General features: G+C 39.1%; 1 protein-coding gene across 8 annotated transcripts in view; it reads right to left on the bottom strand.

Moving 5' to 3' along the window:
- Positions 1–8,282: 8,282 nt before the first annotated feature.
- CREM (cAMP responsive element modulator) overlaps positions 8,283–27,373 on the bottom strand; it is a 41,698-nt gene continuing 22,607 nt past the window's right edge. For 2 of the 8 annotated variants that reach the window (XM_042475419.1, XM_042475417.1), the window contains exons 7-8: positions 13,717–13,873; positions 8,851–9,435 (exon numbers count right to left, since the gene is read on the bottom strand). In XM_042475419.1, the coding sequence (XP_042331353.1) occupies positions 9,291–9,435; positions 13,717–13,873 (302 nt within the window). In that variant the 3' untranslated portion in view covers positions 8,851–9,290. Of the gene's footprint in view, positions 9,436–13,716; positions 13,874–20,778; positions 20,976–21,002; positions 21,628–21,677; positions 21,906–27,373 lie in introns of those variants that run through there. The other 6 variants (XM_042475422.1, XM_042475421.1, XM_042475425.1 and 3 more) reach the window with 6 other exon arrangements.

A 27,373-nucleotide genomic window follows, 5' to 3' on the forward strand; every position in this document is an offset into this window, starting at 1 on the left:
AGGCTTTCTGAGGCTTCATCTGCCCTGCCTTCAACACCACCAGCCAGCTACAAGCCAAACTGGGAGGCTGCCTGTGCCTTTTTCCACCAAGGCAACAGCTGAGGCTGTTTAATATTGTTTTTCAGGATCGGGATGAGGGTGGGGTGAGAATGGGGATTAATTTCCTATTGTATCTGTTACTGTTATTTTTATTGTTGTTGTGAGCTGCTATGTATTTTGTTTTTGCTATTTATTGCTAATGAGATTTGCCATGTTATTTGATTGCCATTATTATTTGCTATGTATTTTCTTTACTGTTGTAAGCCGCCCTAATTCTTTGTGATTGAGCGGGATATAAATAAATCGTTATTATTATTATTATTAAGTATGTATCACATGACTTCATTTCTCTCCTATTGTACTTTGCATTTCAGTAGTTGGTAGAGAATACCAGTTCACTGATCTGCCTACTGTAATTGTATTTTACTAGCCTTGTGTGAAAAACCCCTAGGGAGCTAATGGATTAGGACTTAACTCTTTGAGGTATTTACCTCCAACAAAGGTAATACTGTTTTAGAGTCTGCAAGTTTTACCTATAGAGTGCCTAAAAGTTTTTCTAGATGTAACAGTACAGGGACTTCTTGAGAAATTCAAAAAAGAAGAAGTTAGCTTTGCACAGGACGGGGACAACCTGGATCTCAAGGGAAGTTTATCTTCTGTTTTTAATGGAGTTGTTTTGTTGTTGTTGTTAACTGTCATCAAGTTGACCATGATTCATGACTACCTTACGGATGAGACTTCTCCAAGACCCCATGTCCTCAACTGCTCTGCTCAGGTCCTGTTAATTCATGCACATGACACTCCTTAACAGAGTCTAGCCATCTGGTGTGCGGTCTCTCTTTCTATGGTCTTATACCTTCCCTAGCATTATTGTCTTTTCTAATGAATCATTCCTTGTAATGTGGCCAAAGTACAACAGCCTCAGTTTTGTCGTCTTGTCTTCCAAGGACAGGTGGGGAGAAATGCATATCAGATATATCAGTTCCTACTTGATATGCTCTAGGACCCATTTGTTTGTCTTTTTGGCTATCCACAGTATCATCAGCACTCTTCTCCAGCACCACATCACAAATGAGTTGATTTTCCGCCTATCCACTTTTTTCACTGTCCAGCTTTCACATCCATACATGATGATGGGGAATACAATAGTTTGGACAATTCTATTTTTAGTGTTAATTGTATATCTTTACCCATTAGGATCTTATCTAGTTTTTTCATGGTAGCCTTCCTATTTTTTTTTAACCTGTCTTTTATTGTCCTTTGTTCCTGGTCCCCATATGACCAAGAAAGGGGGGGGGGGCCTTTGCCTGAAATGAGATCTTTCCATAACTGAACTACAACAGAAACAACATCTGAAACAAAATGTAGGCCCGTGACTCTATGATCATCACTTTTCTCTCATGTATGATTTTTTAAAAATCATCTATCTGATGAAGAAGTCATTGGAGTTTCAAAAGCTTTCGTGATTTATTTTGTGCATATTGGCTGGCTAATAAAGGTATCACACTTTTTTGAATTCTGTTGTATTTTGCTGCATGGCCAACACATCTACCCCTGAATATAATTCAGAAACAGTTTCTCAAGATGTTCCCAGAAAACTATGAACATTCATGGGAGACCATCATCCTATTATTTAGAAGCCATTTTACACAGGATAAATTAAAGATGTGTAATCAATAATTTAAACTTACCAGGAGCTCTTGACTCTCAACTTATTTCAGTCTTTAAACATGCACTCTAGTTAGAGGCTAAATTATTTCAGGATAAAGTACTCCAGTATGTTATGCCAGTAATGCCAAGAATTACTGACATAACATACTGACATGCATCTTAAGACCCATTTCTTCAAATGTACATATAAGAATGTGTAATACCAGCATTATCAAACTGCAGTTTACTTACACATTAGACACTGTATATCAGCAAAACACTTTATGTTCTGTACCATTTGGCACACATACTTCAACAGTGGTTGCACTGATAACTATTGTTGCTGTCTTCTTGCTGTGAGATGTACCAATAGCATTCCAAAATCCCCTTGAACTGAGGGACAAAGGCATACCTGACCTTTAAAGATGACATGGATTTTTAAAAAAAGCACATATAGGCGGGATACAGACGGGCAGGGGAAGACATCTTGGAGGTGTATTCTGCTGAATACGGAGCCTTCAGACCGCCCGCCCCGGGGGCGTGGCTAAGGTGTATGGGGCTTCCACATGGGGGGCAGTGAAGACGCCTCACCTGGGGCCGTTTCTGACCCGCAGTTTCCATACCGCCGCCTCGCAGGACACTGCAAAGAGAGAGGCAGCTTCCTCACGGGCGGCCAAAAATGGGTTTTTTTTTCTTTTGTTAGCTGGTGGATGCGCAGCTGCGCAGCTGCGGCGCTCAGCACAGGCGGCAGAAAGCCTATGTGCACATTTAAAGCGCCCAAGTCTCTTTAAACTTTTCCCCCCATCCTGCCCAAGAACAATGCCCAACTTGATCTGTCAGGTCTTTTATTACACTTTTATGCATATAGCACAAAGCAGCAAACCGATTAATAAAAGTTAGTCCTTACACAGTAACCCAAAAACATATAACCTAACCATTTGCATTAGTGTTTTAAAAGATCCTGGCAATATAGAATCCTCCAGTATAATAAAGTTCTCCAGCCTTAAGCCTCAACTGTGTTTTGAAGATTCCACAATATTTTCTCATTATATTGTAGTAATCCCCATCCAAGCCCCATAAATTTTACTGGCTTTCTAACATAAAGCCACAGGAGCATTTTGAAGACACACATAATTTTAACATGTTTATTGCCTATCCTTCTCAAGTCAGAGGTTTTCTCCCCCATTAAGGAAAATGTTTTGCTCCTCTAGAAACTTAACTACACCCCATTCACACATGTACATATTGTGAATACATCTGGTAAAACCTTTTGATCTGGCAGAGCCTGACCACAGTAAAGAAGGCAGACCTCAGAATGCACTACAGCAAAGCTTCAGACTTGTGACCACAGTAAAAGTACAAGCCCTCCAAGTGCAACAAACAACAAAGCAACACAACATGTTGGCTGGAAAACAAGATGTAGGAGTGACATCAGTAATCTAACCAACATTGTGTTGGGTTAACCACATCAAACTACATGAAAGCAGCCATTAAAAGTGTAGGAAAAGCCTCAGCAGGTAACAGCATTTTCTTTTCCTTGCTGATGCTGCTTGTTTTTAAAGAGACTTCAACAGATTTAATTACCCCCACCACTGAAATAAATCTGCATGATTCATGACTTCCTGATGCCAGCAGCCAGATTAATCATCTATGGTCCAAGAAGCAAGATAAACAATACTAAATGCTTGGGATTAGGTATGAAACATGTAATTTTAAAACCCTATATACAAAGGTTGAGAAAGCTTTATTTTTGGCTTACAAATCCCACAGTTCCCTAGTCAGCATGGACAATGACTACGTGGCAGTCGGAGTCTACTGTATCTAGGGATGCCATAACCTGGTGGCCCCCGTGACAAACCCGCTTTTGGGGGGGCCGTCACGGTCACGGTCCGGTTTGGCCCCCTGCCCCCGGCTTGGGGCCCACGCGGCGCCAACCCACCTTCCCCTGCCTCCCCGCGTGGCTGCGCCACCCACCTCCTCCTCCTCCTCCGTTGGGAAGCAAAGGAGGAGGCAGTGCGTGGGGGGAGGGTGGCGGGGAGGTGGGGAGGGGGCGCGGGTGTGCGCAGGATGCGCACCTCCTTCTTCTCCTCCTCCGTTCCAAGCCTCCCTTCCTTTCTCCCTCCTTCCTCCTTCCTTCCTCCTCCTCCTCTGCCTCCCAGCCCAGGCCCAAGCAGAGGAGGAGGCAGAGGTGCCTGCCTGGCTTGGTGCTCCCTGTGCGCGCAAGTGCACCAAGGCAGCAGCCACTGGCAGGCAGCCACCCACCGCCTCCTCCGCCTGGCGCGCCTCCGCGCTGGGCACTTCCTTGGGCCTGGGAGGCGGAGGCAGAGGAGGAGGCTGAGGTGGCTGGCTGCCTGCCTCCTGCCTTGGCGTGCGGGCGGGGGGGAGCGCGCCAAGGCAGCCACCCACCTCCTCCTCCACTTGGGCCTGGGCTGGGAGGCAGAGGAGGAGGAAGGAGGGAAGAAGGAAGGGAGGAAAGAAGGAGGGAAGGGGAGGAAGGGAGGAAGGAGGGAGGAAGGAAGGAGGGAAGAAGGAAAGGAGGAGGAGGAGGGAGGATGGAAGGGGAGGAAGGAAGGAAGGAGGGAGGAAGGAAGGGAAGAGGAGGAAGAAGTAAGGAAGGAGGGAGGAAGGGAAGAGGAGGAAGGAAGGAGGAAGGGGGAGGAAGGAGGGAGGGAGGAAGGACAAGGAGGAAGAAGAGGAGGAGGAGGAAGAGGATAGTGATGATGATGAAATGAGCCAGCTTCTGAGGCACAACCAATGTAAGTTACTCTCATTTTTACAAACTCATGCACAGTGAAAAAAACCCAAAGTCCCTTGACCAAGTACACACTTCTGAGAAGTACAGTTGAATCCGAGGGCAAACCCACTTCTTGTTAAATCACCTTGACATATTCAGTGTGAAACCCAAAGAGTTTGGTTATGGAATAAGCCTCTGAAATATGCAAGAGATTGCCATGTTAAGTAAAGCCATGTTCAATGCCCAAATGTGCTGTTTGGAATGGGGGGAGGGGGGTGGCCAGAAAGGGAAAGTCCATTTCTGTCATCTGTCTAGGAATAATGCCCAAATGTCCTCCATTTTGATCATGCCTAAGAAACATGTATTTATATTAACATTTTTAAAAACCATCAAATTTTTTCGTGTGTCCTCCATTTTTTTAAAAAGTGCCCTCCATTTGAAAATGTTGTCCTACAGTTGTCCTACATTTGTCCCGGTTTGGAGGTCCAGACTTATGGCAACCCTAACTGTATCCCATCAATAAATAAATATTCAGCATCTCCAAACTATGCTATATGCCAGAAGCTACACTTCTATATTTGAATACTAACAAGAATAGAAACTAAATAGCTACAGAAAGAAAATTATGCAGCATCCTATACTGTAAAGATAATGTGGTCTAAGGTTACTTACTCTGGTTCATAGAAGTGTAAAATTTCTGAAAATGTTGAAGCCAAGGGGGAAAAAACAGGTTATTTCTGGGGGGTTTTGGGAAAAAATGGAGATTTTATTCATCATCCTAAAATAAAACACCCCATAATCAGTTTTCTTCCTTTTTTCAATTCTTCCATTTTTTTTTGGGGGGGGGGGGAAGGCTTCAGGGGGAAAAACCCCCAGAAACAATGTTTTTCCCCCAAATTTTTTCCATTTTTTTCCTGGGCCTTCCAATCTCTAGTAAGGTTTAGATTAAAATTACCATTTAGATTGCTGGGCTGAGATCAGATGGCAAGGGCAGGTCAGACACACCAGAAATAAAACACAGCAGTGACTTACCTCGCCTGTTCAGTAGAAAGCTACAGGAGAGAAAAGACAGGGCAACCGGAAACAAAAAAGCTGGCTAAAAGGAAATCAGCTTTGCTCATATTTTCTTTACCAAATGTACCAAAATGTAAGGTAACATTAGCTTTCTGAAAACCTCTGAAACATGTAAGGAAAGGGGAATACACTGGCTGTACCACCTCAATCAAGAAAGGAACTGGCAAAACAACCTGTGAGTATTCCTTGGCTAAGAAAATGCTATGAAATTCATGGAGTTGCCATAAATCATCCGGAGACTTGAAGGCATAAACACAATGGAAAGAACTGGCAAAACATCCTCTGAGAATTCCTTGCCTAAGAAAAGTCTGTAAAATTCATGGGGTCGCCATTAGTCAGCAGACGACTTGAAGGCACATACACATATATACTACTTGTGGAGGGCAACTCTACTAAGATAACAATATCTTCAGTTTCTAGAAGCTACACATCCTGTTTTAAATCATGGCTACTGTTGGTTGAAAAAAACAGACTGATTTCTGGGAGTCTTGTGTGTCAACGTGCAGGTAAACATGGTGACAGTGGTTACACAATTCTTTATTGTTACCTATAAATACTTTATCAGGGATATTCAGAAGCTAAAGAAAGCTACTAACCAGTTACTCACACTTTTTTTAGGGGGTGGGACCACACAAAATACATACCTATATCATCCTAAACTATGTTTAGCTACGTTCATTTTAATAGAATTGTTGTTGCTTTTTAATTGTTATAAAATAAGATTTTAGATAAAATTTTATATTAAATTATTGGGAGCCACTTTGGGTCTCAGGTTGGAAGAAAGAGGTATAAATTCAAAGAATGAATAAATAAATACATAAATCATAGGATTTATGTAGTCATTTATTCATACATAAATAAATATTCTTTTCTAAGCAAGCTTTTTGTTACCATTGTTGTGCATGTTATTGTAGCCTAATTACCATATAATTGTCTGTTATTTTGTCTGGGTAGACTGAACTTGAAACAGTCACACTAATGTCTCTAAGGAATCACTACACCAACCATACCGGTACCAAATGTCAGTAACTGGCCAATTAACTCTCAGTCCATGAACCCTTTTCAAGTCTTTCTGCTTTGAAAAGACAGGTAACATGACCATCCTATGCCTGAGATGGGCATGAGTTCCAATTATTTCTTGTACATTCACGTAGGTCAGGCCAGAACTCATTTACCCTCTACAGAGTTAGAAATAAAAGGGGCCTACCTCACTATAACACATTAACTGCACTTCATATATACATTAAAGTAGTAAACTGTGTGTTTCTTTTCCAGACGAAGTCTTTTCAAGTCATGCAAATATGTATTTTCCATTTACCATTATCCACTGGAAAATAAACAGTAACCAAATAGAGTTTTAGAGAATTCAAATGACAAACAAATCTGTATGATCAGCATCCATGGTTTACTGTATTGCTTTCTATAAGGAAAGAGCGATTATTAACCAATTTAATTAAAGCACAGGCCCTTAGGATGGGCCCATTTTTCATTCTTTGTTATATGCTGGGGTTTGGTTCCAAGATCCCCCATGGATAACAAAATCCGTGGATGCTCAAGTCCCATTAAGCATAATGACATAGCAAAATGGTATCCCTTATAAAAAATGGAAAATCAAGGTTTATTATTTGAAATTTATACTTTAACATTTTCAAACCGTGGATGCTTGAATCCGTGTATAAAAAATCAGTGTATAAGAAGGACCAACTGTATTCTTTACCTAATGAATAAGGGAATCCAACTAGCAGATTATTCATTTGTGGATCTTTCTGCAACTTTACTAGAGCCAGCTGAACTGCAAGAGTTAAGCAAGTCCCAAGGAAATGTCACAGTGCTGTCACAGTGAAAGGAAACATTATGACAATTACTCAACAGGAAATCCTCCCCAAACCTAGTGTTTGACAACCATGAAGATTTCTTTGGCATCAGCATCTGCCCTTTATCATCACCCCCCATTTCAAAGCTCCAAATCAACAACATACAATGCAATGAACCTACATGTTAAATATGTAGAGTGCATTTTCTTTTGCTTTTTAATTAATGCTAATTAGCAATTTTCACAATATGCATAGGGGTGGCTGGGATTTAACTATTGCCTTCTTTGCTGCACTCCCAGCAATTAGCCTCAGAAAGAAAACCTCCCCTTGGCCATGAATTGAGATTATATTAAAGAATGCAGACTATGAAGAAAATCAAAAAATAAGGGAACGTGACACAAGTGCAAAACAATATAGTTAAAATAAATTAAAAATTGTAGCAAACATCTTTGCTCATCCTGAGCAAGAGAAAATAAATGAGTCACGTTCTAGAAATATAATCATTAACTTATTTTAAGTGTGGATTCTTGCTCTGCCAAAGAATTGGACTAGATTGCTCTTAGATTCCTCCTAATTCCATGATTCCAAGTAATATAGCTCCCTCATACTCAGAGTACCCACAGTATAACATTTTCTAGAGGAAACTACCACCAAAGAGAGATGATTAACCATGCTTGTAGATATATGAAATTTCTGAAAGAAGATAGGTTAAATTTGTAGAAAACCACAAGGGAATTATGTGCATCATACAAAATTCCTTTGGAAGTCCATACTATTTACAAGAAGTCATGGGAAAGACACTGGGAACTTATGTGAGGTGATTTCAGATCTTTCTATGACAATTCTGTAAGCTGTTAATGAAATATCAAAAGCAGCAAATTAACCTGTTAATGTTAGTGCACAATGTGCACCATTAATTTTTAAATAATTAGTTGGGCTAGACGTTCAAATAAACACCAAACACTACAAAGTTTAACCAACATGGTTCTATTTAAAAACTAGTTTCAACCATGGCACTCAGTGACAGCAATACATTACTTTTTTTCACAAAGCGATGAATATAAAAATATGCCATAAATTCATTTGTAAACTAGTATTCTAATATACGTATGTTATTACAACATACTTTTCATATAACTCTTTCCTGAGATACTTTGGGTGTTTTTGTTTTATTTTTACTGTATTAAATGCATTATCTTTGATCACTTCAAAATACTGGTGCAAGTGGGATACTACCAAAATTACACATTTAAAGTAATTAATACAAATATTGGGCAGAGGAGCAACTCTTACACATGTTGCATTTTGAGAATATTGAACACGCACTGCCTTAAACATTTGACTCTTTCTGGGTAAGAAAAAGACACCTGAAATTTCAACTAAGAATCTACAAAAATGCAGCAAAGTGTTTCAGGAATGTTAGAGGCTGGAGTAGAAGACAAATGATATAAAGGAAAAGTCATAATTCTTGTTGACTAGACATTGCCTGCAGAAGCATCTGTACATGCTGTAGCCAGTTCACAGTTTCAGTATTGACATTAGTCTGTCTTGGAAGAGCAAATGTCTTTTAAGGTTTCTAACTCTTCTATAAGTTTCTTGTTTTGAACTTCTAACATCGCAACACGACTCTCCAGACATTTCACGTATTCTTTCTTCCGTCGTCGACATTCTTTTGCAGCTTCCCTGAAAAAAGCAGAAGTAGAAAGGGCAAACAAAAACACTTTTTGGCATGCTACTTGGATGGGAGTAGGGACAGGAAAGGGGAGAGGCAATGACGCAGGTCTATATAATACAGAGCCTGTGATGCTTTCCGATGTTTGGAACAACTTCCAAATCTTTTAGAAAACACCTAAGAAAAACAAGAATCACAAGGGCCACACACTGTCCCCTTCTCAAGGGTCACATGGCAATCTGTAGAATTGCTTCATCTCATGCCTTGATTAGCATTCAAAGCCAAAAGGTCCACAGCCAAGAGCCATTTACTCTGTTTTATGGCAATAAAGATCTTTGAGGGCCTTGAGTTCCTCTATGAGAGTCTTGTTTTGGTTTTCAAGCACAGCCACACGGTTTTCAAGACATTTGACATACTCCTTCTTCTTCCTCCGACACTCACGAGCAGCTTCCCTGGAACCAACACAAGGCAAATGACTACAGGAGCAGTCACACCACCATGAAAACCTGGATAAGTAAGATTAAACTTCCAGCACCAGGAATGTTGAAAGAAAATGAACCTACCAAGTTAGTAACCCACACAACCAATATATCACAAATCCAATCTACAATGAATAAGACAAAGCTGAACAATGACACATGACATAGACACAACATGAGCTTAGCATGTAAATGTGAGAACACTGTGGCAATGCAGATGACTAGATAAGCATTCTATCAGATGTTAACAAAGCACCTCTAGCTACCTCAAAAGCTTGCATTAAAATAACAGCACAGTATTTACAGCCCACACATCATCTGTGCCCATAGCAAATTTACATGCTGAAACAAGTAGCTGAGACATCCTAACCATTGTCTGCACAAGGCTATCAAATTGAACTGTTTGCAAAGACAAATGTTATATTCTCTCTTCAGATTAAAGTCTAGATACCTGTTTGAAATATTGACATCCCCACAAGCCTAGGTTTTGTGGAAACAAAGAGTCCAATTCAATTCTTTAAAATGGGGTAAAACTGTTGCTTCTTGTACACTGGATATCAAGTTTTCACATAAGAATTAAAGAGGAAGAAGTTGTTAGTAAGTAAACAGAGTTGCTGCCTCCATCTGTCATTGCATTGGACTGGGACTGGGTTAGGGAAAAGGGAATCATTCTCATAGCCATCTTTTAAACATTTACTATTTTGATGACATGTTATTGTTTTCATTGACCTTGCATCAGCCACTCTGGAAACCCTGTGAGTTCTCTCTCTCTCTCTCTCTCATATATATATATATATATATATATATATATATATATATATATATATATGTTGTGTGTATAGTACATGTGTGTGTGCATATCACAGAGTGTTAATATTCAAAGCAATTAGCCTACAATAATAAAGTACTGCAGATCAGCAGATCACTATTAGCTCTGTCCCTAACAAGACAGAGGTCCAAAACACACTGCAGAAATAATCCAGCCTGAGACTAGTTTAATTCTCCTTGCTCAATGCTAAAGAATTCTGGGAACTGCAGCTAAGTGAGACATTTAGTCTTCTCTGTCAGAGAGCTCTGGTGCCACAATAAACTACAATTCCCAGGATTCCCTAGCACTGAGCCAGGGCAGTCAAAGCAATTTCAAACTGGTTTATTTCTGCAGCATATTTTGGACCAGAGAATGTGTGGTTCCCCTGGCTACCTAGTTAATAAATTTATGTTTGAGGTGTGTGGTGGAGTGCGTTAAGAGCATTGGGACCTTCTGCCAGTACTCAGGATCCCCTGTTCCTTCTGATATTAGCTTCAATCCTCACAGTAGATGGAATGGGAAACCAATTTTCTTTGCAAATCACATATTTTTGTTTGCTATTCCTGTTACTATGCCAAATACACCTGCCTAATACTTTAGAGGCATCAGATACCATCTAATCCTGAAAGTTAAACAGGGTCAGCCCTGGTTAGTACTTGGATAGAAAACCACCAGTGGATACCAAGTGCTTTAAACTACATTTCAGAGGAAGGAACTGGCAAAACCATCTCTCAGTATTCCTTGCCAAAGAAACCCTATGAAATTCATGGGGTCACCCTAAATTAACAGGCGACTTGAAGGCAAATATCCATATACAGTACACATTTTAGAGAAACCTGATGTTGAATCATCAATTAAGACATATTAGCTTTAACAAAGACCTATCCTAGTGAGGGTGGATCAATACAGCTGCATGCATTTTTGGGACTGTCCTTAGAGGCATGTCTACAGAGATTGTCATGAGGAACTGCTGTCCTTGAAATGTATTACTTCACCATTTCTGAGAAAAAAAAACTCAGCTGGGAATTTCTCAACTATAATTCAAACTACATGGCTGAAATATGAAACAATATACTATGCTCTTACAAGAGTAGAGAAAGTTTATACACAGTACTAAACATGCAGTAAATTGGATCCATCCCTCATGTAAATGAACATGAGAAAATGCTATCATTAATCCACTATCATGGACAATCTTTCACACCATTTTTGGCACTGTTGTTTGGCACAAAAATCTAAATGTGTTTTCCTCCTTAACTGAGATTATTAATAGCATCACTGTGACAAATTTGTAAGCTGCCTTATGCTATGTAATCTGCTGTGGAAAGTTTTTGTTGAAAAGCAGTGTGTGTGCTTGTTTGTGTGTGTGCATGTGTATGTGAATTCTAAACAAGAAATAAACCAGCCTCCAAAGAAATGAAGGTATGAGTGTGATACTAAGCATTTTAACATGCCTTCATTTCCACATATTGTATTAGCTCATCTGAAAATGTTTTACAGGGAGCACCTTCAATTCGCAAACAGAAGCTCTTATTTGCTTAGATAATATTTTCTCCTAGCAACAGTCCTCCAAAGAGTACTGCTGCAGAGGTTCTCTCCCTGTCTCCCAAACTTGACACTACAGATGCTAGATTAAGCATTAATCTTAAAGCCTTGTATGTGTGAACAGGTTATCTGCATATGCTTAAATTACGATGCCAGCCATGATATATGGCTTAGTCCCAGACTATCTGAAACATCGCATCTCCCCATACTAACCTGCAAGAACACTAAGATCTTCAAGGGAAGGCTTTCTCTTGGTCCCACTTCAGCAAGCAAATACATTTTTATTTAAACAAGCTTTCAATGTATAGCAGTGAAGATTCATCTTGAGATGTATTTTTTACCTGATTTTCACTTTTGTATTATTTTTAGATGATTTTTTAATTTTTTAATATGTGGATTTTAAATTGTTTTTAAAACTTTATTGCAAACAGTTTTAATTGGTTAACTCTGGAAGTTGCCCTGGGTCCCACCCTGGAAGAAAGGAGGCATATAAATGAAGTAGATAAATATAGTTGTATAGAAAGAACTAGCAGGTTTTTAAAAACTTAACACCTTGTTTCATATATTTTACTGATAGCGGATAATCTAGACTGAATCTGAAGAGAGAAGAGTAAAAGAGAGAGAGAGAGAGAGAGAGAGAGAGAGAGAGAAAATGGATTCAGAGTAATGATTTTTTCTGAATGAGCCATTTAAAACAAAAGGCATGAGAAAAAGCAATACCATGAAAGCAGTGGGCAATGACAAAGTTAATTACAGACAAATTAACTTTTTCCTAGGAAGTGCATGACAGACATGCATCAACATGACAAAAAAGGCACACAGGAATCAAGAATAAACAAAAGGTTAGAGACTTCTGCACAACACAGAACCAAGCAAAGCAAAAAACAAATACATAAAATAAAAATGACACCCAAATGCCACAGAGCGTTCTACCACAAAAATTATATTCCACAGCAGATTTAATTTGCTGTAACAGACACAACTGAAAAATTAACAAAGGTTTCCTAAAATTAAAGCAAAATAATTTCATCCTGCTTTTAACAAAAGACATGCTTTATTACAACTGCCTCTCCCAAATCAAAATTCCTGTCTAAAATACTCAGAAGTAAGAAAAAAGTATGTAAATCATGTGCATTTTGTACATTCAGTTATAACAATTAATTTATACAGAAAATAATGTTTCATAATTTGGAAATTTTTCAGTGCAATTGATCACTTAACATTCTTATCAAAACAACAGCTTGTAAGGGAGGTGGGGAATTCTAAAAAGCTAAAAAAAATTATTGCCAAACACCACCTTAATAACTCCCATCAGGGAATGTACAAAAAGGTAACATAACCAGTTACTTCATAATGTGTGCAGCAATTTATATCTCCCTGGCAACTAAGAGAATGAAACTTCTTTTGTATAGGTAAGGTCATCAGAATGGCAAATTTGTATTTCTACCTGTTCATCAAGTAATGGTAAACTTCATAGATGTCATCAGTTGTTCCCAGTGTAGCATCACTATCACTATCATGCAGCAGAAGGAATTACAGCCAGTTTCAAATCAGCTCCCACCTCTAAGTGGTAGAGGTTAAACTGTCTGGCCCTCTGTCAACAGTTGTTCTAAAGGCCAAAACAATCTAGGAATGCAAGTGTATGCCAGCTAAGGGTGTTTTTTAAGATATGGCTAGGCTTTGAATTAACCACTGGTCAACATTTGTGCAGAGACATGCCACTGCCCTTTTCCCGAGCAATGTGATGAAAAGGTGCTCTGCTTCATATTTGAGGACCTATTTAACAATTTATTTATGGAAACATCATTTTGATGAGTTTGCCACCCCCTCTGTCCATAATCCACCCTGTCAATTGGTTTTGAAATTAATTCCAATCATGAGTTTTTCCTAAAATACAATACCTATTTTTCATAAGCCTTAGCTCTCTTTTACGCGTTGCTTCTTCTGCTAGCTGTTGTGGGCTATGCAATGTTCCTGGGGAAGCTGCCATAACGACCCCCTGAGGTAAGGCTGTGGTTGGAGTTCGGATCTGGTAAGTTGGCATGTCACCAGTAGCAGCTGTAATTAAACACATACATAAAAGGATATTTTTAATTAAAAACATGATAAAGTGGCATTTTTGATAACAAACCTAAGACTGATGAAGAAGCCCATGGAGCATCAAAAACTTGCATTACACATTTTATGCAGTTTGATTGGCCAATAAAGGTATTATACTTTTGTAGATTTTGTTGGATTTTGCTGCATGGTTAACACAGCTATTCCCGAATATGAAACCTAAGACCAGACTGCCTCATGTTCCAGTAGGAACCATAGATCAACACACTATTATCCTGACAGGAAGGATATCCATGGAAATTTTCTTTCAAAGTACTGTACACAAATATAAACTCTAAGGTAAATAAAGAGGTAGAAAAGATCAGGCTACAAAAACGATAGCTGTAAATTATTTCCCCATCAGTTAATTGTACACAAATTCTTTTAATCAGTGGTGTAAACCACACATATTTGTATAAAAGATAATACGACCAAAACAGTATTCTTCCCGTAGGTAAATATTTTATTGCACATTCCATCAGAAAACATTTTTCAAGACCCCCCCCCTTCCCCAATAGTATCTTTTCTTACTTAGGAAAAAATAAATGTTCTAAGATGGCATCTTCCACCTAACATTTTTAAAGCTGTTTTATGAAAAACAACAGTATGTTGCTATCTTAATCAGAGGCACAGTTTCAATGGTTCAACAAGTTTTTATTTGGTTAACTAATCAATGAGATTAAGTCCTATTTTAGGGAGACAGATGGGTTACAATCAAATGAAAGAATGAATCGGTCAACAATACGCTGCAGCTCTACTAAAACCCTAATGGAAACAATACCTTTGTCAGCTGCTTCCAAATACAGTAAAACGTTTAAATGCCCTATCTATGCTTCTGTGGACTTTATTTTGTTTCGTAAAAACAAGTCTCAGCACAAATGATGATGCCATTTGTCATCACTTTCATTTTAGGGTTCAGAGAAAATAGTTTACTTATCATGATGGAGTCTGAAAGAGGAACCAATGTAAGCACTGATGAAAAGGCATCTATCTATAGCTCTACCTGGCTTTTCACAAAAGATTGATACCTGACTCCTCAGCATCATTCAAAAGAAACAACATTGTTGCACATGACAGAAGGCAAGTCAAAATTACAGAGCTTGGGGTGAGGAGAGGGGGTCTTTACTCCATCTAGTCTCAATGCTAGCTCAATCTAACAAATGTAGAGCTAGAGCAGGGGTAGGCAACCTGCGGCCCGCGGGCCGGATGCGGCCCGGCAAGGCCTTGGGACCGGCCCCAGCCTGGTCCTGCCACTGATTGCCGCTGAGGCCTTTGGCCTATCAGGAGGAGGCGGGTAAGGGGGGAAGCAGCGGGAAAGCGGGGGCAATTGTCTATAGAAGCCTCAGAAACATGCATTTATATTAACATTTTTTAAAAAATCAGCAAATTTATTAGTGTGTACTCCATTTTTTTTTTTAAAAAAAGTGTCCTCCATTTGAAAATTTTGTCCTACATTTGGCCCAGTTTATTTATTGATATAATTTTTTAATAATTATTTAATTATTTATTTATTTTTTGGCTTCGGCCCCCCAGTTGTCTGAGGGACAGCAACCCGGCCCCCGGCTCAAAAATGTTGCCTACCCCTGAGCTAGAACATTCACAACAGATAGATCAGGGGTAGGCAACCGCGGCCCGGCGAGGCCTTGGGACCGGCCCCAGCCTGGTCCTGCCGCCGATTGCCGCCGGGGCCTTTGGCCTCTCGCATGCAGGGGCAAGGGGGAGAATTGTCTATAGACGCCTCAGAAACATGCATTTATATTAACATTTTTTTAAAAAATCAAATTTTTTTGTGTGTCCACTTTTTTTAAAAAAGTGTCCACTATTTGAAAATGTTGTCCTACATTTGTCCTGGTTGATTTATTTATTCAAATTTTTAAAAATTATTTAATTATTTATTTTTTGGCTTCGGCCCTCCCAGTTGTCTGAGGGACAGCAACCCGGCCCCCGGCTCAAAAAGGTCGCCTACCCCTGAGATAGATGATCAGCTTTACCTGTAAAGCCTCTAGTGCAGAATATGGTTCCATTATTGAATTGTACTTGACAGTAAAATCTTCCTCACAATGTTAGCTGAAATATAACTTCCTGTTACTTAAATTTATGTGATCCAGCCTGACCTTGACAAGTCTTTATCTCCTTCTTTATGCCTTCCCTTCAGGTAGCTGAAGGGTATGTTTATCTGTTCCTCCCCTATTTTTCTGTTCTAAATATATGTAAATATATTCCTTCCACATCCATATGTCATTATGTGACTTCAAGTCAACACTATTTATGATGACCTCATCATGGAGTCTTCTTGGCAAAAAATTTTCAGAGGTTTGCCACTGCCTTCCTGTGAGGCTAAGAGAATATGATGTTCCTAAGGTAGCCCAATGGGTTTCCATGCCTGAGCAAGGATTTGCACCCTGGTTTATATTAACTGCCTTTGTAATCATTTGAACTGACTGGTCTGAATTTGATTCAAGCCAGATGAAATGTTTATAGAATGGAAAAGACTCTGCTGGATCATACCAAGTGATCTCCTTCAACATAATTTTCTAGGAGTGATTAGCTGGATGTTTCTAGGAAGCCCAAAGCAGCACAAAGGTCACAGCCCTGCTACCTATTTGGCCCTCAATGGCAGGACATAAGGTTCATTGTCTGTTTAAGCAAACTTTGCTCTAGATTGAAAACACATTTTTTGCTAAAGACAGACAGGGGAAAAATGGGAGAAAAAGACATCACTGTCTCATTGGTTTCCAGGAATACATGTGTCCCCTTTTCTATGGGACATGGCTACTGTTTGAGAATCTAGACTTCCTGGAAAGCCACTGAACTTAAAACTAAACAGCAGTGTTAGAAAAGTGCTTCTCAATTTCTGAATTCCTTTGTTAAAAATAATTCTAAATAAAAACTAAAAATAACTACTTGAGATATTGATTTTTTTCTTGCTCAAAATTATTAAATTAATCAAGATAGTTTGTTGCTTACTCTGCTCATTGTTCTCAGAGTTTACTGCTTCCTGAGAGCTAACATGTTGCTAACTGCTGTTAAGCTGACTTCAACTTATGGCAACCTTATGAATGAGAGACCTCCAAATTGTCCTGTCATCAACAGCTCTGCTCAGGTCTTGAACACACAGGGATGTGGCTTTCTTGATTGAGTCCATCCACCTGCAATCTTTCTCTTCTCCTACTGCCTTCTACCTTATCAAGCATTATTGATTTTCTAGGGAGCCATATCTTCTCATGATATGGCCAAAGTATGACAATCATAGTTTGGTCATCTTGGCTTCTAGAGAGTTCATACTTGATTTTCTCCAGGACCCATTTATTAGTCTTTTTACCAGCCCACAACAGGACTGTCCTCCAGCACCACATTTCAAATGAGTTTATTTTCTTCCTATCAGCTTTCTTCAGTGACAGCTTTCACAACTATACATAGAAAATGGAAATATGATGGCATCGACAATCCTAACTTTAATATTCAATTATGTATCTTGACACATCAATGAGAAGTAAATCCTTCTTGATACAGCTCTAGTCTTATTACTTAGGGTGGGGGATAGAATAGAGTGCCGAGAGCACATAGCTGTTGCAAGACTGCTTCTCTGGTCTTTGACTTCTCCCAACCATCCACCCCACTCCCCAAAAGCCATGTCTCTCCAGGAAACTGCCAATAGTGGCAATTCACCTCTTGAATAACAATTTTTGAAAAACAGAAGTGGAGTTTTCTGTTATTTCTTTTCCTTTGGGTTTTTTTTTGGGGGGGGGGCATTTCTTATAATCTGCTTGGTTTCAGGGGGTGGGGTGGAGCAGGATTAGAAAACCAGTCAGCAGCAGTAGTTGACAATCCTAGTACAGAGGAAATATCATCCATCAGAAGTAATGTTTCTCCCTGACAATGCCATAGCACTTAGATTATACTGGATGTAAGCAATATACTACTTAAATGATAAGCAATAGCAACAGAAATAACAAAACACATGCAAGAACCTATACATGTTATACAGATCATGTTGCAACCTTTCAGCACAATGTACCATGCTGAACATATAGTCCATTAGCTAACACAGAGGGAGAGTTTATAAGGGTGGCTTGGCACTGCATAAATGAAAGCATTAGCTTTCTACCTCTTGCCATTACTTAATACTGCTGGTGGGACCCATGTAGACCCAAAAACACGCTTCACAAGTGAGGATTGCAAGTTCATGAAGCCTTGCTGCTTTCTGCCTTAAAATGCCCCCAGCTTCCCTACAAAAAACCTTAAGAAAAATAGGAAAATAGGAAAAATAGGAAAATAATGGAGGAGCCCATCAGCACAGATAATGACAAATTAGTGGGAGGGGGCAAAAGGTGATCAGAGCAGCCTGGGATTACTGAGTAACTTTATGATGGATTAAAGTGATGCATTCCTACTGTGTGTAAATGGGCTGGGCTAAGGATCTATATGTGAGGGAAAATATTTGGGGAGGCTGCAGATTTGAGGAGAGATAGATAGAGTGGGCATGTACTGTGTGTCTGGGTGACCATCTGGAGATAGAAAAGTGGGGAGGTTCAGTAGCAAAATGGACATTACTGAATTCAGAGTTAACAGAACTCTGCTTTGATGAGGGGCCTGAGTTCATGTAATTTGGAGAGATCTTCCTATTGATTTAGAGAATTAATTAACCTTAGAGGAATTTGTTTAGAATTGATCAGGGAAAATGGGGTTGTCTTCTGTGAAACTGATGTTTTGTTGCATCAGAGAACAATTCCTTTAAAGAGGTGGTTTTGCCGTCAGCCCCATCTTGGGAAAGTTACCTGTTCTTCAGCTGCATCAGACTGCTCAACTATAAAACCAGTGTTTTGTGATTGGCTATGGCCATCATGATAGTAATTTGTAAATGGGCGTTATACCTCCACTCCGTTGGTAGCATTTTGTGAGAGCACTCTTAACGCTTTCTAAACATTTTACATGTGTTCACTGACTCCCAGAGGTTGAAGACATCCCATATGGCAGGGAACGTTCAGCTTCCTGAGTCTGCAGATCTTTTTTGGAACTCTTGGCTTTTTTAAAAACAGGGTAGATGTAAAAGATTACTCTTCAAATGGAATAGAACTACAGCTACAGAATCCTACAGAGGCCTAGAATGGCATGTTTATCCAAACAGATGGAAGCTTTTATTCTCTCTTATGACCACTTATCATTAAAAGTATAATAGTTTGTTGGCTGTCTAAATTTCCTGGGCTGAAGCTCACTGCTGCTGAACACTTAGGAGGATGCAAATATAAGTAAATATAAAAATAAAGGCATTTGTTTTTCCTTTAACCATACATGTCACTACTACAGCAGCCAGTTCATCTGCATTCTGTGGTCAGGGCTGCCATGGCTGAATCATTTGCAAATGAAAACACTATTAAATTTTATAAAGTATATCCAGATGCCAGTAGATTATATGTTTCTTTTCCAGTATTAACAATGTCTATGTGAATCATCACTATTGTAATGAAAAACCATTTCAAGATGGAGTGGCACATAGGTGATTATTCACATTCTGTTAAATTCCTAAATATTTAATTTCATTCACTCCCGTTCCTCTTGGTAACTTTGGTCTCAGAATTCAACATCATGCAGACTAACAACAGGCATTTATTTCAAATGATAAAATGGGGAGGGGGAATGTTCTATCCAGATGTATTCATGAAGACATGTGGATTTCCATCTGCTTCAGAAAAGCTAAATGTCAGACTGCAATCTGGTAACTTTACAAAAGCAAAATTAAGATTCTAGAGAGCAACACATTTCTTTCTCCCAACTACAGTGCAAAGCTTGTACACATTCAATAATAAAATACAAAACAGGCATGTATACCTAAGGCTTGAATACTATACGGTACCAATATATCTGAGGAAGTGAACTGTAATCCACAAGACCATCTGCTCAAATAAATCAGTCTTAAGGATGTTGCAAGACTCTTTCCCCCTTCTTTTTTTAAAACATACTTAAACAGATAAACATGACTAGCACTTTGATCACTGACATCTAAATGTCTTAAAGTCTTGTATAATAAAAACTGCTTTGAAACTGAAGAATAAACAGATGGCACCCCTGGAGTGTTAACACATGCAACCCCAAGATTCAGCCTGAGATATCACAAACACATAGGGCAATAGCCATTGTTCTTCCAACAACTGTCAGTGCAACCTGAAACCCATTTGGCACTTAGCATGGTCTAATCTCAACAAGCCTGTAAAATACTTCCTATATTTCCATCTGAAGTTCATCTGAAACTGGAAAACTATTGGCCTTTCTCACCATGGACAATTCTCTCAATCCCTCCTCCTTTTTCTGTTGTTCTGCTTACAGGCAGCCTCAAATATAAATTCTAAAGAAATCATAGGACAAACACATTTTTGAAGTCCAAACCTGGTTGGTCAACTCTTTTGTAAATTCCATTACTTGGTGGGTCTACTCTATCTGAGACTAATGATTGGAATTTGGCCCTTTAGTCAGCCCTAATAAGTTCTGACCTTAAGGTTGCTTCTGAATCTTTCCCTGGTATAGAACAATACCTGTATAACTATTTATGCACAACATTTACAGTTTGAGAGTTTGTTTGTTGTCATAGAAACCAAAACAGGCAAAAATAAAAATGAACTGCATTGCTGCAGTTTTTAAATAATTTATAAAATATCAATGGTAGTTATCTACCAAGGCCGAATGATTTTTTTAAAAAAGCAATACTCCTGTAAGAAATTCTAAGTCTTGACTCCCTCCACAGACTGCTGCTTTTAAGAAAATTAATCTGTCACTGGGTACTAGTGGAGAGCAAAAACAGGCACACTACAAAATAGAAAGAAGAGGTCTGCCCACCACCCCTGCCCCCCCTTCTAAGGCATGTGCCTTACCAGAAGGATTATAAACTTTACTCAAGTCTTCCACACAGCACCTACTTCTTTGCTCCCATGAGCCTGAGATCTTTAAGCCCAGTTAAGAAAAGAGATTGCTGGATAAACCACAATAACAAATAAAACTCAAGCAACAGCATGCAGGCTACTGAATAACACTATCAAATGTGCCAGCAGTACTAGATGAAGCAGAAAGGAACTGACTAAATCACAGCATGACTTACAGCTGACGTCAATGTGTCTGCTGTTTGTGGAGTTTTAAGTTTTCCAGCCCCGTTACTGAAACCTGATTCCAGGAAATCTAGTGACGTCAGCCTTTTGAAGTCTATTAGCTGTGGAACAAACCATTTTTCAAGTGTAGGAAGGACAAAATAATAAATTATCATCCAAAGAATAGTCAGAACATCCACTGATCCCCTTGGTTTTATTTTTTCCTCACATCTGACATGAAGGCTACAGGATTGATTACACAGCTGAACAGAACATAATCCACAACTAAACTTCATTTGCTAATATATATATATGAAGATGCAATTTTACATAGACTTTCAAACAGGTTGCTTGTTTTTTATTGTCCCATTGAAGTGAAGCTTCAGTGCTCAAGCTAGCAAGAGAAAGCACAAATACCTAAGTCTTAAGAGCACTAACTCACCCACTATAAATGCTGCATCAGCTCAGGAAATATTAAATCACTTCACAGTACAAACAAGGCTTGACAACTAGCTGCTACAAACCAACAAGGCTGTTACTAGAAGTTCCAGCAAAACAGAGAGTTTGTGATCCTTCCTGAAGTTAAAACTCCCACTGAAGTACTGTAAATGGGATTTCAGCAGCCTAGCTGTACACAGGACTACAGTCTGAATTTCCTCTTTTGAAAAGGAGGTGACAAAATAGCCTACCAGTTTCATCTCTCGTTACAGCCATGACCAGCGTCTGCTCAAAGATTGCTCCTCTGCCACCACCGGCTGAACATGAAATGTTCCAAACAAGCAAGCATGTGCAGGATTACAAGCCTCAGCACTGACATCATAATGACCTCACTAGCCTACCCCGTCATTAATGTGCTTTTTCACTGGAACAGCTTGTTGAAACAGGAGCCCAGGGAAAACCTTTTCTAGCCTTCACTTCAGCTTTTTATATACTCCTCCAAAGACAAAAGCACACACAAAAAATCAGAACTATAAATCAAGATGCTCCACAGATGCGAAGGCAGAAACTATTCCCTTGCCAATGCTGTTCAAAACAAATACTCAGAAAACTGTACTTTAGACAATACTGGGATTTTAGGGTTGGCACTATGTTTATTCTGTGACATCTTTGACTTTTACAAGAATGTAAGAGCCTTCTCAACTAGGATCACACGCCCACCTAGTTCCACATCCTGTCTGCTACAGCAGCCAAACAGATGCTTATGGAAAGCTCACAAACAGAACATAAAAAACAACAGCCTTCCCTCCATTGTTTTCCAGAAACAAATATTCAGATATACTATCACTAATCCTGGAGGTATAAATGAAGTCAGCCTAACTAGTAGCTATTGAGAGCCTTATCTTTTATGAATTTATCTAAACCTCTTTAAAAACTAGGTTACAAAGCATATGTAGCAATGCAATCCTATGCCCACATATCTAAAAGTAACTTTCACTAAACTTAATGGAACTTTCTTGTGAGTAGAAATGTCTTATATTGTATTCTATGTGCACATCACGAGAACTCTTCTATCAGTTACTGCCTGACATATGCTCCCTTTGACAGAAAAATATTGGCAGATGATGTAAACAACATGGATCCATGAAATAATTTCTTTATTATTAGTGCCTTTAGAAGAAAATTTATTTTTTTCACTCATCCATTCTCTCTAACCTCTCATCAATCTATTTCTTTTTCTTCCTCTTCTTCATTATCACCAGCATGCACCGCCACCAAAACTACCACTCTGCTGCTGCTACAATCATGACATCTTGGTGGTTGGTGTCCTGTCAATTGTATTTGGCAGTTGGGGTTGTGTTTACTTAACAACTCTATCATTCCCATGGAATCGACAAAAGGAGTCGGATTGGCTGATGGCTTTAATTGTGGGGTGACAAAACACTAACAGGATTGATAGGATTTGAGACAACCCCTAGCTATTCAAACAGGAACACAGCCTGGGATGAAGTGGGGGTGTTGTCTTCAACTTCCATTGCGATGGGACTTGCTTAAACTCCATTGAGAGAAAATGTAAAGAGCCTGGGGTAAGCAGCAAACCCATTAACCTTTTATTTTAGTAACATCTAGATCTCCCATGTCTTTGGGGCAGCATGCCTTCTCATACATGTAACTTCCTAGTGTTCCAAAGGTCATTGTGACTTCTTACAAACATGGCTGACATTAGACAGCAAATATGAGAACATGAAACCCCATATACAGCAGGAGGGGTGTAGGGTATGCTAACAATATTTTGTGCATAAAATTGCCACCATGTGCTCTGACGTATATACTATGGCTCTTGTAGTTCTCAGTGAGACAAATCTGCTATCAGCTTCTCCAGTTGTGCTGAACAAGTGTCAGACCAACACAACTGAGCATAAAAACGTGAGCACAATCTTTAGTACTGTGACATCAAACACTTGTGTGTGAACCTTGTCCTTGGCTGATGAAGACAGTGATGTAAGTAGATTCCTTGGCCACTAGTGAATAGTTTCCCTCAGGGATCAATTCTGTCTATAACATTTAACAACTACTAAACAGCATCACTGGTGGATTCACCTCTGCATAAGTGGTAAATCCACTCTGAATTTTACCTCCTCCTGCAACTGCTCCAAGTGGAACAGGTGCTCTGCCAGTGATGAGCAAATGTGGCACAGTGATGAGGTATAGTCCAGCATTAAGAAAGCTTCTGTTTAGCTTGGAGCAACTGTGGGAGCAGCAGCAGTAAACTCCACCCTTGATTCTTTGCCCCATGCAGCAGATCTACTAGCCACTACCACCATGAGAAGTGTTCGAGAGTTTGGAATGCTCTATCCCAAATACACAGATGACACATAGTTCTCTTTTTCTTTTTTTATTCATGAAAGCGGTTGTTATTCCAGACCTGAACCTACATGAAATGGGCTGAATTAGGGCTCAAAAAGAACACTTAAGGTAGACAAGACATATAATTCACGTCAGCAAGGAGACAGAAGCCAGAAGAGATGTGTTTGAGCTCCCCTTGAAAGGCCAATTTTGCTATTCAAGGGTGTTCTTGGATTGAGCTAGCAATCTCGGAGTGTAGCTAAGGGGGAGGACACAACAAGGACACTGCTTCTCCAAATAGGAATTCTCCCCCTCAAATGAAATTTTCCTTCAGTCCTCAATTTTCTACCACTGTAGAGAGTAAGACAATGAAACCAGAATGAAACTAGTGACAATGAAACTAGAACTCTTATATTATCTTCTTAAATTTGTCTGCCCTTTTATATAAATGTCTGAACTGTAGTTCTAAATTCTCAAGAGAAGTTTTAGGTTACTGCAATAACAGAAATTTGAGGACAGAAAATTTCATGGGGAGTGATTCTTATTTAGAATGGACAATGCTCTCATTTTGACTCCTCCCTTCTCCAGCTACACTCCCATACAGCAAATCTGGAGTGCTATCATGTAGTTTAGGCTAGGACGCCAACTATTCCCATTCCTGAGGAAATCCTGGCTAAAAAAACAGATGCCTTATTTACATCAAGACTGAACATCTCTTATTTGCCTTACATGGGCCTAACTCTGAACAATCTTTAGAAGCTGCATCTGGTCAGCATGCATCCATGAGATTGCGTTATACCTACTCTGAAATGTTTGCATTAATTGTCAAAATGCTTCCAGACACAACTCTACATATTGGTGATTACATTTAAACCCATGAATGGTCTGAGAACAGGAAACCTGAAGGATCACCAATTTATACAGCAATCTAACTGCTTCCTAAAATCAAAAGAAAAGGCTACATATTATTTTTATTCAGTTGTTTTATCTATCAGCTCTGCCTCTATAGTCTTACTGCATTGGTATTTTTACTGTATTTTCTAGGTCTATGGTATTATGCTGTGTTGTGATTTCAAGCTGAGGATATTAGACTAAGATCCTGTGTGCTGCAGTCGCTAGAATGTTGGACTAGGACCAAGGAGACCACAGTTCAAAATCTATACTTGGGTCTAATCTGCACTGCAGAAATAATGCAGTTTGGCATCACTTTAACTGCCACAGCTCCACTATATGGAATCCTAAGATATATAGTTTTGTGAAATATTTCAACTACTCTGGCAGAGAGCTTTAGTGCCCCAACATTAACTACACATCCTAGGTCTCCACAGGATGGAGCCACAGCAGTTAAAGTAATGTCAAACTGCATTATTTCTGCAGTGCAGGATAGACTCCAGTCAGGAAGCTCACAAAGTGGTCTTTGGCCAGTTATTATTTCTCAGGGTTGTTCTGAGATAAAAATAAGGAGGACTATATACACCACCTTGATATCCCTAGATGCAAAGTGAAGTATAAATGTAACAAATAAATAAAATTTATTTGAATAAAATTATTTTGACGTGCTTTAAGTGGGCACCAGAAAGGTGGTGTATAAATGTCTATATAAATAAATAAAACAAACATCTCCAGAAGATAGAGAAACCTGTATTTTGATAGGAGCCCTATTCATAGATCAGCAAAATTGTGATAACCAAGACACAGGTAGCACAGGTTCCATACAATATAACCCCATGTATAACTGAGAAGTACAAGCTTAAAATCCAATATTGTTTGGATTAATGCCTCATAAACCTCTAATATTTTTTGGTAAAGGAATATAAATTATTTGAGCTCCATGTATTCACCATGTATTTACACATTACCAATCCAATGTAGAAACAGAGAGCAGACAAGATCCTATTGCCCTACAATGAAGTCTCCAAAGCACATACCCCTTAAAATCTCTGACAGTCACAGTCACACCAACAGAATCATATTTCCTTGTAAAATGACAAGTGTCATCTGTTTTTCAAATACCTTACTCACTGTGTCAGGTATTTTTCATGTTTTTAGGTGCATATTTAGTAGGCAAAAACAAACTGTTAGTCTCCAACAGAAGAGTTGATGAATCAACAGAACTCACAGAAATGTTAACTTAACAAGATTCACTCATTTATTGGGGCTTTAACTGGGCCTGACAATAGGATTTACCCTTTCTAAAGTGAACAACAAAAATGTGATAAACAAGCATTCAGATATATAATAATACTAATTAGCAGATTAGAACTGGCTGTGGTTTCTTATAGAGCACTCACACAATGGTAAAACTGGGCTTCTTGATGTAGGCTGTGTAAGCTGCCCCTATAACACTAATTTCCAAAGGTGCAGCTACACTAACCTTTTGCAGCAAAACCACTCTGTGTCGTCACAAACACTAACAAATTTAATACAGTAGAAGCACGGTCCATGAGAAGCCATGCTTCAATAAACGTGTTAGCATTTAAGTTGCCAAAATTAGAGAAGCACTGTCAAGTCTGTAAAATCTTAGTATGTTAAATAAGTTGTCACGCTTAATTTTAAAATATGTGGTATATTTTAACTAATGATGGCTTTCTGTTTGGGTCACAGCAACATCTGAATCTTGGAAGGCATAATTAAGAGTTTACTGGTATTTGCCCACATGACATCTTGTTTATTTATTTTATATCACACTTTTCTCTTAATATAAGACCCAAGGTGGATTACAGCACAAGCTAAAGTTAAATCCAGGTAGAATAATTTAAAATACATTTTTAAATAAATAAATAAATAAGCAAGCAATCCTATAAAAATAAATTTAAAACAGTTTAACATTATTTAAAACATAGCAATAAAGGTAAAAGTATAGCATTCCCCATTAGAAGACGTTTCTGCAACATCTCGTTAAAAGCCAAAGCCCTATCGCATAAAAAGGTCTTTCCCTGACAATGGAGCAAGTACAGAGAGGGTGCCAACATTGATTCCCATCAAAGAGAATTCTGATAATTTAAGAAACACCTCCTACACACTGTATCATAATGCAGAAATAAAATCTGCACACTTTTTCACTTTTCACAGCTTTATATAACCAGAATCAGAAATAAAATTTTCTTTATCAACTAAATTACAATCACCACAGTGTTATTTTCTTTGTAAGGACCTGCCTGAACTCTATGATCTGCTTCAAAAACAACCTTCTGGTCTCAATGAAGACAGAAAACTAGATAAGTAATGTGTAATAAGAGGGTCCTTTCAATGGTGGCACTCAGTTTATTGCATATCCCCCTCATAGTACAGGAGGAAACATGGGATAAGTGTTGTCCCTGCAGTGTGGGGGGGCGTAGCTTCTAGGGGCAGCATGTACTCCCTCCCCACATGCTGCCCCATCCTTTTCCTGATGAGGAAAGGATGGGAGGCATGGAGGGACCATATGCAGGGGAGTGTAGGGATGGTGCAGGGGGGGATGCGTGCAGGGATGGTGTGGGGGAAGGTCCAACCTTCTGGGGCATTACTTGGTGTAGGCCACACAACCGTACCCCCTTGTGATGCCACTGCATGGGGAGTCGTTTAGGCATAATGACAAGGCCTTTTCATTCTCCAAAACTTT

The sequence above is a fragment of the Sceloporus undulatus genome, chromosome 6 (assembly GCF_019175285.1).
Source record: "Sceloporus undulatus isolate JIND9_A2432 ecotype Alabama chromosome 6, SceUnd_v1.1, whole genome shotgun sequence".
Classification (NCBI taxonomy): domain Eukaryota; kingdom Metazoa; phylum Chordata; class Lepidosauria; order Squamata; family Phrynosomatidae; genus Sceloporus; species Sceloporus undulatus.